The sequence below is a fragment of the Arvicanthis niloticus genome, chromosome 8 (genome assembly GCF_011762505.2).
Source record: "Arvicanthis niloticus isolate mArvNil1 chromosome 8, mArvNil1.pat.X, whole genome shotgun sequence".
NCBI lineage: Eukaryota > Metazoa > Chordata > Mammalia > Rodentia > Muridae > Arvicanthis > Arvicanthis niloticus.
In genome coordinates, this window is record NC_047665.1 from 67,666,388 (window position 1) to 67,682,677 (window position 16,290).

Consider the following 16,290-nt stretch of genomic DNA (forward strand, 5'->3'; position numbering starts at 1 on the left):
CAGTTCTTTCTAAAGGTCATGTCTGAAGATCCAAGCCTGCTAGGATTCCCAGCACTCTGTCCACTAGAAATGGAAGGATCATCAGAGAATGATAACATCAGTTTTCTAGCAAGAGAAAAGGATGGTGGTTTCTAGTATCCTGAATAGTGTTTTTCTGCATTGTTTATGGATCAAAATGGATTCTGAGAATCAGAACATCCCACCTGCATCTATGTTTTTTTTCTGTCCATTTCAACATTCTAAGAGAAATTATTAGACATTTCTTGCTTTAAAATAATAAATTAGGATGTTTTTCCCCCACTTTGAGGAAGGATAGGCTGAGAGTAGGTTGATGCACACATTGTTGATGCTGCCGAGGAATGTACATAGCCGGATAGCAGACATGGTTGCTCGGTCAAAATTTATAGGGAGTAATAATGTGTTATTAGGCAGAGAATATTATACTCCCCAGATTTTGCATTCCTTTTTAAGAGCCATGGACATGGCACATGTCATTCTGGGCTTTTCTCCATTCATTCAGTCAGGGTGATATGCAGCTTACTATGGGACATTTGGATTGAAGTCAGAAATTTTTAAGAAGGAATGTTCGACCCAGCTATACCACTCCTGGACATATACCCAGAAGATTCTCCAACATATAACAAGGACACATGCTTCACTATGTTCATAGCAGCCTTATTTATAATAGCCAGAAGCTAGAAAGATGTCCTTCAACAGAGGAATGAATACAGACAATGTGGGACATTTACACAATGGAGCATTACTTGGCTGTTAAAAACAATGAATTCAAGAAATTCTTAGGTAAATGGATGGAACTAGAAAATTTCATCCTGAGTGAGGTAACCCAATCACAAAGAACACACATGGTATTTACTCACTGATAATTGGAGATTAGCCCAAGAGCTCACAATATCCAAGATACAATGCACGGACCACATGAAGCTCATGAAGAAGGAAGACCAAAGTGTGAGTGCTTTAGCCCTTCATAGAAGGGGTAACAAAATACTCATGGGAGCAAATATGGAGACAAAGTGTGGAACAGAAACTGAAGGAGGGGCCGTCCAGAGACTGTTCCACCTGGGTATCCATCCTTTGTGCAATCACCAAAGGTAGACACTGATGTGGATGCCAAGAAGTGTATGCTGACAGGAGCCTGATATAGCTATCTCCTTAGAGGTCTGCCAGAGCCTGAAACATACAGAGGCAGATGCTCACAGGTAACCATTGAGCTGATCATGGGGTTCCCAATGGAGGAGTGAGAGAGAAGACTGAAGGAGCTGAAAGGGTTTGTTGCCCCATGAGGAGAGTAACAATACCAACCAACCAGAGCTCCCAGGGTCTAAACCACCAGCCTGGGAGCACATAGGGAGGGACCCATGTTTTCATCTGTATATGTAGGGGAGGATGACAGTGTCAGGCATAGGTGGGTGAGGAAGTCCTTGGTCCAGTTAAGGTTGGATGCCCTAGTGTGGGAGAAATCATGGGTGGGGAGGTGGGAATGCGAGGGTGGGTGGAGGCATATCTCCATAGAAGCAGGAGGAGAGGGGATGAGATAGGGGGTTCTTGGTTGGGGGTAAAGGGTATTACATCTGAAATGTAAATAAAATATCCAGTAAAAAAAAAAAATGAATGTCCGAAAAAGAATCCTGAAACTTCTTCTAGAAGTAGTCCGTGTTCCTCAGTGGCCTACAGCCAGGAGGTTCGAATCTGTTTCCTTTCTTAAAGACTTGGTTTTTCTTTCTGTTTGATAATACCAAAGTTGGTCTTAGCAAGGACATTTTTGATTCCAGAAGTATATGCTCACCCCAAAGTGAGGATTCTCAGTTCTGTCACTTTCGTTGTTCTGACTACAGAAGCTGAGTTCTTAGTCAGGTCTTGAATTACATGTGTGGCTTTCCCTTTATGGGCAGTATTACAGAATTTTTAAGAGGCACATTTAAAGGAGGGTAGAAGTAATAACTAACATTCATTCTAAGGCTGCTATACTAAGCACTAAACTGGTGCTTCACCTACCTTGTCTCATTTATTCCTCATAAGCTTCCAGCAAAGACAGATGTTATGGTCTTTATTTTCACAAAAGCTCATCTCCCTGATTAACTGTTAAGGGTCAATGATCACAGGAACTTGCAAAGCAAAAAATTAATCCCAGGTTTGCAAAGTAATTTTAAGATGTATTCTTTTATTTCATGTGTACGAGTGTCTTGCATGTATGACTGAACACAATGTGCATAAAGTGCCTGTGTAGGCCAGCGAAGAAAATTGGATCAACTGGAACTTGAGTTACAGATTGTTTTTAGCTGCCACATGGGTTCTGGGAATTAAACCCAGGATGTCTAGCAAGAACAATAAGTACTCTTAACCATGGAGTTGTTCATCCAGTCCCTCATTTATGCAATTTTAAATTTTCCACTCATTCCATTAAGATGAGCAGTCTTGAGATTCTGCAAAAGTCAGATGAGAATGACTGTGGAGACTATTGATGGTGAGAATTCTATAATGGACAAATATTGATAAGAGTCCAAGTCAGGGCTTATGACACCTTTAAACAGGTATCAATGACCTCCACTATCCATCCCTTCTCTCTGTGATAGTCTAACAGAACAAGGCAGCCATTGCCCTCCACTGCTTGTTAAAACTGTGATAGTCATGCAGAATGAGGCAGTCCCCCAACCCCTGCTGCGTGTTAAAACTGGTAATTACTAACTCATGGCTTCTTAGCTCAAAAGGCTTTTGACGCAGCATCGGATATTTTTTTATATAGATATTCTGTACTTATAGAATATTTTGATCTTGGTATCCTATATTAATAGAATGCTCTTCCTCATACAATATTCTGTACTGTACCTCATTTCTTTAGGCTATGCTAGCATGCCACTGCCAAACAGGATTCTATACATTGTGTATTTAGGCAAGTGGAAAAATAGCAGTATTCTTTTTAAGAAATATTCTATAATTCATAAATTTTATAATAATTTATCCTCACAACTACAAAAGATTACACTACTATAATGAATGTATTCTTTCTTTTCTAAAGTAGAAATACGTATTATTTGGAATGGGGAGGGAATTCAGCTAAGAATGTGCTCTTTGGCAAGCATGAAGACCCAAGCTTAATCCCCAAACTCACATAAAAGTGCCATACATATTGACACATACCTATCATCCTAGTAATGAGATGGCATAGATGGGTGAATCTCTGGGGCTCCCTGACCTAGCCAGACTAGCCTGTTTAACAAGTTCTAGGCTAGTGAGTTTCCAGGTCTCAAAACTTCAAATAGACAGCTCCAGAGAAACAATATCTATGGTTGTCCTCTGACCTCCTCTCCTATGTGCACACCCATATATGTACCTATAGAAACCCATGTAAATATTATATAACAATTTACTTATGTATATGTAGTTCAAAGAAATATAATGAACTTTTAATTGAGATCAAATTATTTCTCAATAAATACACTTCAGCTTCTGTTTATCATAATCCATGAAAAGCTAATTCCTTTTAAATTGAAAATATTTCATAAATAAAATTTCAAATTGCTAAAATACTCTTCCAGGGTCTGCTTACTTGAAAAGTCATATTTTAGATGAACCACCAAGGAAATGTTTTCTTCGTAATATTGAAATGACCAGCTTAATTTTAAATGGTAATTGCACCTAGTAAACTCAATTTTTATGTTCATATTTCTATTTAAAAGTTCTCATCAGATAATAAATTTCTTGTCCTCCAGCTGTATGCTGTGACCCTGAATATGGACTGTGGTGGAGTGAAGGATGTTCTATGATTAAGGGACATTCTTCCTAGAAGAACAATTTGAGCGCTCTTATAGAAGATAAGACTAGTGTGTGGTGTGGTGGTACTTCAAAGCAGAAGGGAAGCAACCAAAGTAGTCCAGATGCTAGAGACCACTGCTCAGTAGGAAGCTTATAAAAGAAAGAAAAACACTAGTGAAAACACCTTTCATTATTTTGGAGGAGTGTTTTAAAGTTTAAGTCTCATCCAAGTTCTAACACATACCTTCCTGAAATCCCAGAAACTATTATCACTGGAGAAAACTCTATAGACAGGTACTCAGTGTCCTTAACTGTTTGGTCTCATTTGGTAGTAAATACTAATTCTTGGGATTCAAAAGTAAAAATATATGCAACTTTTATTTCATTAGTGTAATAGTTGATACTTTACATTAGACTTACAAAGTATAGCCTACTCCTGTGCAATTAATCTTCATGGATGCTTAAGTTTGGACAAGTGTGTGTGTGTACAAGTGTGTGTGTGTCTGTGTGTGTGTGTGATGTGTGGTTGGGTGTTGCTGCACATGTGTACATATGCATATGAAAGGCAGGGGACAATTTCAATCTGCTTTGTTTAAAGCATAGGTCTTGTATTGACCTGAAGTGTCGCCAAGTGATCTAGACTAGCTGTCCAGAGGGTCCAGAAAACTACTCATCTCCACCTCTCCTGTCATCATGACTGAAATTGTAATCACTTGCTTTCACACCAAGCATTTCACATGGGTTCTGGGAATTAAACCCAAGTCACAAAGCTTGTGAGTTAAGCACTCTGATGACTGAAGTGCTTCCCTGTTCCTAACTCTAACTTAGTGTTTATTAAATACTTTCCCAACTTTCCAGCAACATAATACATGCCTTTCCTGTCTCTGAAAAAGATTAGTTTTAATTGTTCGATGATTATTCTTCATCTAGTGTAGGTTTTGTTGTTTGTTTGTTTGTTGTTTGTTTTAACAGTCCAGCTTTGAGTTGATATATTTTACTTTGTTGTCTTGTAAAACAAGGCCCCAAAGCATGAAGCAATCAATGACCGAGTGTTCCAAATATTGACTTTCTTAGATTCTACGTTCTTCTTACCTTTATAAATCAGTACCAGTTTACATTGTTTGGCAGTACTGACGACTGTTTCATCTTTTTTTTTTTTTTTTAACCAAAAAAAAAGATTCAAGTTTCCTCATAATGTATATTAGCTTTGGGTTACTCATAGATAGTTCATTTATTTATTAGCCTTGAACTTTTATACCTCATTAGTTAAAATTCAAATCCAACTAAACCCTAAAATGAAAGCATAGTCAAATATTTTTATAACATGACTACAATTATTGTTTCCTATAAGCCATTTGATTGATGTGACTGACATGGTGGCTCATGTCTGTAATTGCAGCACTTGGTCAGGCCAAGATGGAATGATCACAAGTTTAAGGCCAACTTAGAATCTAGAAGCAAAAATTTGCTTCCAAAGTAGGAAAGAGAGGAAATATGTAAATAAATACACAGCACTGGAACTGAAGATCACTTGGCATCTTCAAAGATGGGGGAAAGTTTTAGGGGAAAGAACAGCATGGTTTTTGCTAAGTAAAAATTATTATCCAACTGAAGTAGAATACTAGTTAAATGTACGAATAAATATTATTTCCCAACATAAAATATACTGCTGCAGCCTCAGTGGTATTCCCATTAAAGCAGGGAATAAACCAAGACTGTGAGACCCAATACGATGTGACATTCTAGTTAATCCACAGTGAAAAGCACATAAACAAGAAATGATTATTAGAGAGACAAGCTGTAATTTGTAAGTAAAGGGCCCATTTATAAAACAATTACACAAATTGCTAGCTCTCTGGATCAGAAATAGCCATTGAGACAATGCAATGCTAAAACCTAAATAAAAGCAAAACTAGGCAAAATAGTCTCTGACACACCTAACCCAGAGAATCTACATAAAGGAAACACTAGGCCTTTGATGAGGTGCTTTAACTAGTCCTTGAATACAACGTACTGTCTGGAAAGCTAGAATATATTAGGACTTCAATTATTTCCACATCAATTCTGTCAAATGCACATGGAGACTGTTACTTGAAACATCAGAGTGTGATTATAAAAATCACAGCAATGAAGAAATGAAACTGTCCAAGAAAAGCATTGCAAATAAGATCATTATTACAAATGTCAGCATGAGACAAGCTCCGTACATGACATGTCTTATCTATGTTAAAGAAATACATACTTTTAAAATGTTAGTTTCAATTTCTGGCATATAACAAAATAAAGTCAATTATAGAGAAATAAATTATACAAAATAAAATATTGAGCTATTCAGTATATTAAATTATATATTGCTCTATAGAATTCACGTTTTATATTAAACAGCAAATTACAGACAAGCAATTTTACACTCCAATTTTAAACTCCTGGCTTATATCAATATGATATGATATGAATATATGGCCAAGCTTGTAACATTGACCCGCTATGCAGCTGTTTCATCAGGAAGAAGTAGCACATGTGAGTCCAGCAGAGAACAGGGCAACATGTCACAATTATTAACAAAAGCAATATTATAGTCTTTCTCAAGTTATTATAATAGATTTTAAATATTTTCTAATGAATACATCTTTTGCTCTTGTGCAAATCATAATCAGTACTCAAACATTTTAATGATGGCATAAAACAAATAATTTAATATAAACCCTAAATCAAATAATCCCAATTCCATTGATGTAAACATGCTAGAAGTTAACAGCTGTTTGCCATTTCCAATTCCTTTGCCCTAATCTGGGACCAGTGGATTGCTGCATGTATAACCAGCTTTGATTCTGTGCATCATGATTGGAAGCTTGTTTCACTCTGCTCTCAGCTGCTCATCTTTCTCCTAGGGACCTGAAAATTCACATATTAGATCATGCTGCTGACATGGCTTTTAATAATTTCTGAAGGAATAATTTCTGAAGGAATAACCTATGATACATATAAGCTTGATTGTTGGTTGATTTCTCGTGTTAACTCTTGCCTTCTGTGAAACTGGAAGGAGTTTAATCCTCAGGAGGTAACACGTGGAAACAAGAACCCAGCATGAAAAGTCAACTGGGAAAATATTTTTTTTCCTTTTGAAAATATATATATATATATATATATATATATATATATATATATATATATATATGTATATATATATATGGCTTTATGGCTTTGGAATAGGATGAGGAAGCGAGAAGAGATAGAAAGAGGAATAAAGGAGCCGAATATGGCCACAGCATATTAAACACATGTATGAAAATAAAAATTTGTTTAAAAAACAGATTGTGCATGTGTGTGTTTGTGTGTGTGTGTGTGTGTGTGTGTCTTGTTCAGATCTTGAGCATTTAGTAACTCTAATATACATTTGGCAAATGGATCAGCATCAGGAGTTTTCATCCTCTGAGCTCTGCTGTGTGAGGCATCTACATTACTTCTGTCCTACAGTTACCTGTATTACCTGACCATTCTACTTATGCTGTACCTTACCTCATGAGAATTTACACTAGAAACAAAATCACTATGGTTTACCAAGGAATATAAAATATTTTAGCTTCTGTAAATCCACACATTAATAGTTGATTTCCACCAATGCTCTAGACTCCCCTTGCAAAAGTAGTCCTATTTCTGACATCATTTTTAAGTGAGATCAACAAGAAGTGTGACAAGGATTGTGCTTTGATCTCTTGAGTAAGAGATGCTGCAAGCAAGAGAAAATTGTTTTCTGGGCTGCCTTGCTAGTTCCTTCTGCACGTCTCAGAAGAATCCTTTAAACCAACACCTCATTAATACTCAGTGAAAGGGGCGGGGATTTGAAATGTGGTCTTCTAGCTTCTCTGAACTAGGCAGTGATAAAAGTAAAGTGACCTGGAAATATAAACACAGGGAACAGTTGCTTAAGTTTCATTAAAATTAATGTTTGAAGAATATTTTCAAAACCAAGTAGTCTCTGTTTCCAAATAAAAAGAAAGATTGGGTCCATTTGGCAAGAGCAACTTTGATTTCTGTCACAAGAGTCTATGACGCTAATTCCCCCATGTGATAAGAATTTTATTCCATGAACTATGTACTATAGGAAATTTGCATTCCACATTCATGTGATTCATGATAAATTTAACGATAATTCTTAAGTACTTTTATCAGTTTTGTCTATGAGATGTTCTCTTCTATGCACAGTTGTCCACTTCCCTACCTGCCTAACACATAGATATTAACTAGAGTGTTAAAAACAGCATCTTCTAAAAACAGCATAACCACATATCAGCCTTTTGCTTTTTATGATTCTTTCATGACTCCCATTTGTTTTATCAATGAGTAAATTAAACTCGGAAAAAATGACAGAATTCCAATCAAATGTAAAGAACAATACTGGTATATTTGTTGTATAAACACAACTGTAATTAATAGGGTAGTGTATATTTTTAAATAACCAGGAAAGTACATTTCAAATGTTTTAAATACAAAAAAGATTGAGGTAATAGATAAATATGTTAATTTAACTGAATCATTCTATAGTATAATGTCACTTTATTTAAAATATATATAACCTATAGTATATAGTAAGATGATAGATAGATGATAGATAGATAGATAGATAGATAGATAGATAGATAGATAGACATAGATATAGCTTATGTGTGCATACACAGGTACAGCTGAATGTCTGCTTTATGGCAAACTTTTGTAATATCTTAGTTGTTTTAGTACATAAGTAATGTCTTAGTAGTGGGCCTGCAGAAAAACTGGCACCTGAAAAAAAAAAACATGTTTTAATTTTCACAATTCAAGAGAACCTTTTTTTTCAGTAAGGGAAATTTCCATATGGAGAAATGACTCAGTGGTTATGAGTCCTTGCTGCTCTTGGGCAGGACCAAAGTTCTGTTCCCAGCATCTAAGTCAAGAAGCTCAGAAGACTTTATAACTCCAGATCCAAATCTAGCTCTAGGAAGATTTGGCATCTCTGACCTCCATGGGCAATTACAACCACACACATGCGCACTCACATGCGCACAAGTGCACGTGCAAACACACACACACACAAATGAAATGTCTGTTTTTTTTTTTAAGGAGATAAAAACATGCCTAAGAAGAAAGTTCTAATTTAAGCACCTTATTTTAACCAAGTTTTCTCAAAAGCCTTGTAGGAGAAACTCAAAGAGAGTCAGTTGTAACATAGATTCTTGCAGAAGGTATCAGGGTAAAGAGGAGGAGTTGCTGATGGTGCCCATGGGAGACAGATGTCTTTCTGAAGAGAGAAAAGGCTTTCATTTTGGATTTACTAATTGAGTACTGCAGACCTCTGCATTGCAATGGAAGCTAGCAATAACCACTACAGTCAGGCAGCTTGCTTCTGTTGGACATGATGAGCTAGCACAAGGATGGGTTGTATTAGGGGAACTGTACAAGTGGGCATGGGTCCTGGTCATAACCTACAGGAAATTGGTAGCCTCTGAACGTCAGTGTTGTAAGAACTATGAAGGAAGATGCTCATTCACAGTGGAAAGCACTGAGCCCCAGTTGCTAGAGCATCTTTCTCAAGTCATCCAGTTAGCTGACATCATAGATTATAATGTTAAAATACTGGTAAATAGAGATGGTAAGACTATAATGTTAAAATACTGGTAAATAGAGATGCCAGGATCACTTTGAATGAGTGTGTTGAGGAGGAGTTAAAAACCATCTCAGGGGAAACAAGAAAATATTCCTCAAATTATTTTTTTTTAATTTTTACAGTGTTTAGAAATAATACAAATTATTATAGCCCACATGCCCTTGTACCTACCAAGTGATATTTTTAAATTATTTGTTGGATTAGTGAATTGAAATTATACCAGAAAAGAAAATTTCATTTTTATTCATTTCTATGTAGGTTTATGTCTCTGTGTGCATATGTATCATGTATGTGCAGGTACATGGGCATGTTTTTGCATGTATGAATGTAGCGGCTAGAGGTTAGTGTTAAATGTCTTCTTTAATCATTCTTTTACTTTTGAAACATGACATAATAGATTCAACTGGACTAGGTAGTCACCAGACCTCTGAGATTGTTTTTAGAATCTGACTAATAGCTTTTAACTGGTCACATAGCTAACCAACCATCAGGGAGGAAATGAATTCCAATTTGGCATAATACAATAGAACATTTTTAAAGAAGTAAACACAAATGTTCATAAGACAAATTCTAACTTAAGCCCTTTATTTTCCTTGTTTTCTCCAGCTGTCCATAGGCCAGTATAACCTAATCTCTCCTAACCTGACACTGTTTTCCGTAAGTGCTGGTTACCTCAGCACAGGTCATCATGCTTGATTGGAAAGCCTCCAGCCCACTGAGCCTTCTCTTGGCCCTGGTAGTGCCCATTTTCAAAGTAAATCTTATTCGCTTTGTCATTCTCTGTCCTCCCACCCTCTATAAGCCACAGAAAAAATTACTAGGAACTGAATTGTGAATAAATAAACAAGTGAGTTCCTTAATTGACTTCAAGTAGAACTTAATTTCACACAATATAACTTCAGGATTGTTTAATAAATCACGAAAAGTGTGTGTTCTGAATTTTCCCTGGTGATTTTAACAAATGTCGAGACCAACTTTTCTAAGATACTATCCAGTGACACAGTTGTGAGATTTGATACTGTCTTATTGTAAAGGTTGTATATCCCAGAGATACTTTTAAACTAGAGAACATGAAACGGGCTATATTTTAAAATTATTGGTTCCATTTAATTACTAGCAGTCAATTGACTCCTCAAATTTTTTTTGCACACCTACCAAATGTATCAACATATTCTTTAATATTTATATAGACTTGAGAGATTCAAGGAAAGACAGCATTCATCTCACTAGCCTAGAAACCTCACTAGCACCATATACCATGGTGTCACTGAGCAACAGAGAGAGCTGCCGCCACCTACAGATTTCCAGTATCAGGATGCCTAAACTCACATGGACATTACACCACTCATGAGCTTGTTCAATGCAAGTGGTTGGGATAACACAGCGAGAATTTAATGGATCAATCTTTCAATAGGTCAGTCTGGAGGAAATGATGAATATAGTCTAACTGTTGACAAGAAGGTTGTTTTCACATTCCATTTGAATTATAGTATGCTCTTTCAGGCAGAGCTTTGTCTCTGGTGAGAATTGTTAGGAAACAAAACTATCAAGTGAACTCATTGCAAAACAAATAAGGAGCAAAATGAAGATTGCAAATTAAAACCATGAAATCTGTGAGAAATATTAAATAAAACTAGGATGACATATTCATTTTAAGTAAGTAAATTCCTATTAGATTAAAGTATACCACCACATTCTTAACTATAAATATATATTCAATTATTAAAATTAAGGGGAAGTATAAATATTAATACCAATTGAATGTCAAAACTAAATTGAAATTCTATGCAAAAAGATAGTATAAGTCAGATATATATTAGCTATAATCTGTACAATATTCTGACTTAAATTTAAAATTAACACAATCATATTTAACTATTGTGAGTAAATGGAGCTGTGTAGATGATTTGTTGGGTAAAAACTCTTGATACACAATCTTAAGTGTCTGAGTTCAGATTCCCAAAAATCTTGACAAATGCTGGGTGTAGTCACATATGCACCTGTAACCCTACTTATATAGAGAGTTTACTGAGCTTTAATGGCCACCAAACCAGTTACAGGTTCAGTGGAAAACTTTGAAGGAAAGAAGACACAGGGTGATAAAACAGGACATTTGATATCCTCCTGTGGCCCCTGATTTCCCAGGCTCCCCTCCCACAAGCACATATGGGTTTATACCACATATATACTCCATACATATACTCATTCACACACACACACACACACACACACACACACACACACACACACACACACTAAAAATAAATTGTTTAAAAGATGAAAATAAATCCACTCGTACATGGAAAAGAAAAGGCAAAGAATATAAAATTGGTCACAGCACTTAACAAAACTTTCTCAGGGCAAGCTCTGGGTTGAAACTGCTGGACCATGAAGATAAATGATATAAAGGATAGATAAAATAGACAAGAAATGTATTCCAATTTCAAATAAAGACTATGGCCAAGATCTTAGTAACCCAGTACTTGCCAAGTCAGACCTTTTTGGCGTGACCTACTCATACATAACTGAAGATTCCCCCATTCAAGCCCACTCAAGCTCATTGGAGGGACTCAAATGGCTCAGAAAAGCTGTTATGCTCACAGTTACTATTGATTTTAGGGGAAAATGAATTAAAAGAGGGATTGAGATAAGATTTATGGGACACAGCCCAACAGACCTGTGAGACTAGACACTAGCTTCCAGCTGTCTTCTTTTGGCAACAATGTGTTGTCAACTGAGGAGCTCACACTGCTTTGAGGTCTAGGGTTCTCATTGAGGACCAATCCTACAGGGATGGAATTCACCTGCCAATAAGCTGCTTTGTAATTCAGGTTTCAGCTCTCCAGAAGTCAACCTATTCAGAATGGACTAGGAGTCTATCCTGGAATAAACTCTAATGTCCAAAATAAGTCATGTTGTCAGTATAGTCAACCCTGTACTGCCAAAGAGTTAAAATCACAATTCTGTTAAGCAGAATATTCTAAGGTTTAAAGCAGTGGTCCTGAACCTATGTGTTGTGACCTCTTTGGGGATCAAATAACTCTTTCATTGGGTCATACATCAGATATTTTGCATATCACATATTTACATTATGATTCATAACAGTACCAAACTCTCAATTATGAAGCAACAAAAATAATGTTGGGTTGGTGGTCACCACAACATAAAGAACTATATTAAAGGGTCACAACATTAGGAATTTTAAGAACCACTCCTTTAATGATTATTCTCTAGAAGCTGTTTGAAGAGATTTCAAAACCCCTGAGTTTACTACACAATCAAGGGTTTATAAGATGGGAATATATAAATGAAAGAACAAGAAATATTTTTAAAACAGTGACTACAAGTAATTTGTATGCTTTCATTTTAATGGTTAACTAAAAAAATGAGGGAAAGAAAACCAACATTATATAACAGCAATTTGTTTATTTGGCATAGGGTAATGCTAGGATTGTGCAGTGTGTTTAGTCTCAGGGGAGTGATGCATTGCTATATGTGATGCTGACTGTGGAACCATGAATGAGTGATGTCACCTTATAGCTGGTACACTTTGTCTCCAGTACTCAGTTCATCAGAAGAAAGTTGATGTTGCTCTATACTGAAAGATTTGTGAACTGTCTGTTTACTGGTAATTTTCTTTCTGTTCCTCTCTTTACATGGTATATGTCCTCTCTCAACTACAATGGGGTCTTCTCTGAAGATGCTCCAGTGGATTTGATCGCCATCGGCAGGACTGGGTGGATAGTGGATGCCCAGAAGAGGTACAGGTGTGCTCTTTTGTAAATCACTGGTACCGATTTGACATAACTTGTGACATTATAACCTATCCAATGTTGTTGAACTTTTAAGCACAGTATTAATACAGAATATGTAATCTGATTTTTTACATTGACTTGAGTAATTAGAGTGTTTTGTAGGAATTATCTATTTCAATTATCTGACACAGTTTTAAAAAGAAAAAAAAGGACATTGATATGTGCATAATTATACATTCAGATCCCTGTAGTTCTTATTGTCTTAATCAGTGTTTCTATCACTGCATTGAAACACAATAACCAAAAAACAAGCTGGAGAAGAAAGGGCCTATTACGTTTATTTTTTCATATTACTGTTCATCAATGTAGGAAGTCAGAACAGGAACCCAAGCAAGGCAGAAACATGGAAGGAGGAGTTGATGCAGAAGCCATGGAGGGGTGCTGCTTACTGCCTTGCTCTCTGTGACTTGCTCAGTCTGCTTTCTTATAGAACCCAGGACTACCAGCCCAGGGGTGGTATTAGCCACAATGGACCCTCCCTCATCAATCCCAATTTTCAAAATGCCTTACAGCCGCATCTTATGGAGGCATTTTCCCATTAAGTTCTCTCCTGTCAGATAACTCTAGTTTATGTTTCAAGTTGAAATAGACTAGCCAGCAGACTCATATAACCACAGTTTTCCCAACTTGAAATTAGTATTCAGAATTGTGTAAAGTCCAGAATATGATCCAGACATTTTAGCTTTCTTGCTCCAGAGTATTCTCCCTGTTAACTACACAAGGCAGAGAAAAGTCTCCCAAGTACATTGATGGATGATTCACTGTGCTCTGCGGACTGTGATGGCATTAAAGAAGGTCAGAATCTAATGCATTCTGTAATAATCCATGTTTCCTGTTGTTTGTAATTAAATTATACACATCACTAGCTTTGTGGTAAGCAATCCTTTCCCCACAGGTTTGTAAACAAGTTCATCAGCTCCGGTCCATTTTCCTTGCATGTGATGAGGGTGCAATGTTCTCTCAGGTATAGGATGTTGAGCTTCAGAAATGAAGAAACCACAGGCACAGAAATAAACCCAGATATGTGGGGAAAACAACAGTGTTTTCCAGAGATGACTCTAGTCTGAGAAGCCGTGCTCTTAAATGGGGAAGACAATATACTACAACAGGGGCAAACACATTCTTGGTCATTGAGAGTCCTGGTGCTTGATGTTCACAGTGTAAATCACATATACTCAAGTTCATGTTAGACTTCAGAATTAAAGTAGTCTTATTAAAAATTTATATATTTTAAAAGGAATACTAAGAGAAATCTAAAATAATTTCTTAGTTTTCACTTCTGTTAAACCAACTAATTTTTCTACCACCATAAGCACCACCATCACAGTCCCACACACATCACCACACCCACAGTACTAGTCACTGGGTTTAGCCTAATTGACCCACAGCTCTGGCCTGGGCTATTCTGACAGCTACATATTTGCCGCTGTTTCACAATTTACTCCCATTGTGATTTTCCAGCACAACATGTAGCTATTATACCTCTGACTAACAAATCCACCACTTTGTATGTGTTGTTCTACCTCACCAAACCAAGTGAGTTGGTAACTTGTGCATAGTGAATACATTTCTCAATGTGCATAGCAGGACCTCATTAGGTTTATAGCTATGTGTTTTGTGTCAAATGACTTTTGATAGTGTGTGTGTGTGTGTGTGTGTGTGTGTGTGTGTGTGTGTATTAGTGTATGGGTGTTTTACCAGCATGTTTTACTACAATATACTGCCTGTAAAAGCCAGAAGAGGGCATTGAATCCTCTAGAATTGGAATTACAGATGGTTGTGAGCCACCATGTGGATGCTAAAAATTGATCAAGTCCCCCGAAAGAGCAGCCAGTACTTTTAATTACTTAGACATCTCTTTAACCCCTGTTGCTAATATTTTGTAAATTTATTCTTCTAAGTACTTTAATCTGTGTTGTTCACGTTAAAGTCTTCATTCTAATGTGTATTGTTTGGGCACTTTAGTTTCTACACTTCACTTCAGTTTTGGTAATACAAGTTGTTCAGTAGTTCAGGTAACTGTCAGACTCTCTTTGTGGTTTTCTTTTTTTTTTTTCATTTCCTATAATTATAAAGGTATGTTAATTTTATTTTAATCTGTGAGAATTCTCAATGCCTGAGTAGATGATGCTTTTTCCAAAGATAGTTTCTCTATAGGACTGAGGGTTTCAAGGTACCACTGTTTCTGCTTTAACAGGAAAAAAATGTTTATATTTATCACTTCATCTACTGGCGCTGAAAGGTTGATCTTCTATAAGCAATATTGGTATTGGCATTTGTTCCTCCAGGCCAACTCTAATATATATATTAGAGCCAACTCTGATATATACATATGTGTGTGTGTCTTTTAAAACGTTGCTTAATATATTAATATATATTGTTCCTACTATCTTTAGAGCCTATAGGCTTTATTTGGGGAGGAGGGGAATGTAAAAACAATGAAAAGACATGTTTAGAGATTTTCTCTATGTCTTAAAAATCCTAATAATAATGCTTTTAAATTTACAATGTATATACAGGTAACTTCTTTTGTAAATGCAAAACCAAACCAAATCCAAAATTTTACCTTAAACATGAAGGTTTTCAATACTGCTCGTTGAGAGCAATAGACAGCAAATTCCATCCCAGACTTCTTTATTTTGAGGTGTCTGGAGCATCTGCATGCATATGTCCCTTTAATGTTATATTTGAGCTTGCCTTTGAGTAGAGGAATGTTAACTTGAGATGCATATTTATGAACATTCAACATCAAGATGTTAAATGAAATCCTGGGTATAGATATGAAACTTCAAGAAAGGGCACAGAATGAAAGAAAGGGTCCTGAAACATAGGTGAAAGTCACCAACCTAAAAAGAAATATTATTTAAAAGAAAAAAAAGGAAGCCAAAGAGCTGTAAGAATGGAGTCAGAAGATGGGTGAACATGTGTTACAGAAACCAAAATAAGAGTGGGTATCTGTGTGCACTACTATGAATTAACCATAGGTTACCATTGGGATATTTAGTAACTATGGAGATACATGGAAATATTGATAGAGAAATCCCAAGTTGGACTGGGTAAGAT

The 16,290-nt window shown here is 36.3% G+C and overlaps 1 protein-coding gene across 2 annotated transcripts in view; it reads left to right on the forward strand.

Moving 5' to 3' along the window:
* The window catches only part of Plxdc2 (plexin domain containing 2), a 366,505-nt gene that overhangs the window by 300,507 nt on the left and 49,708 nt on the right, over positions 1 to 16,290 (forward strand). Inside the window, exon 10 of one of the 2 annotated variants that reach the window (XM_034510583.2) lies at positions 13,113 to 13,179. In XM_034510583.2, coding sequence (XP_034366474.1) covers positions 13,113 to 13,179 — 67 coding nt within the window. The remainder of the gene's footprint in view (positions 1 to 13,112; positions 13,180 to 16,290) is intronic. The other variant, XM_034510585.2, reaches the window with a different exon arrangement.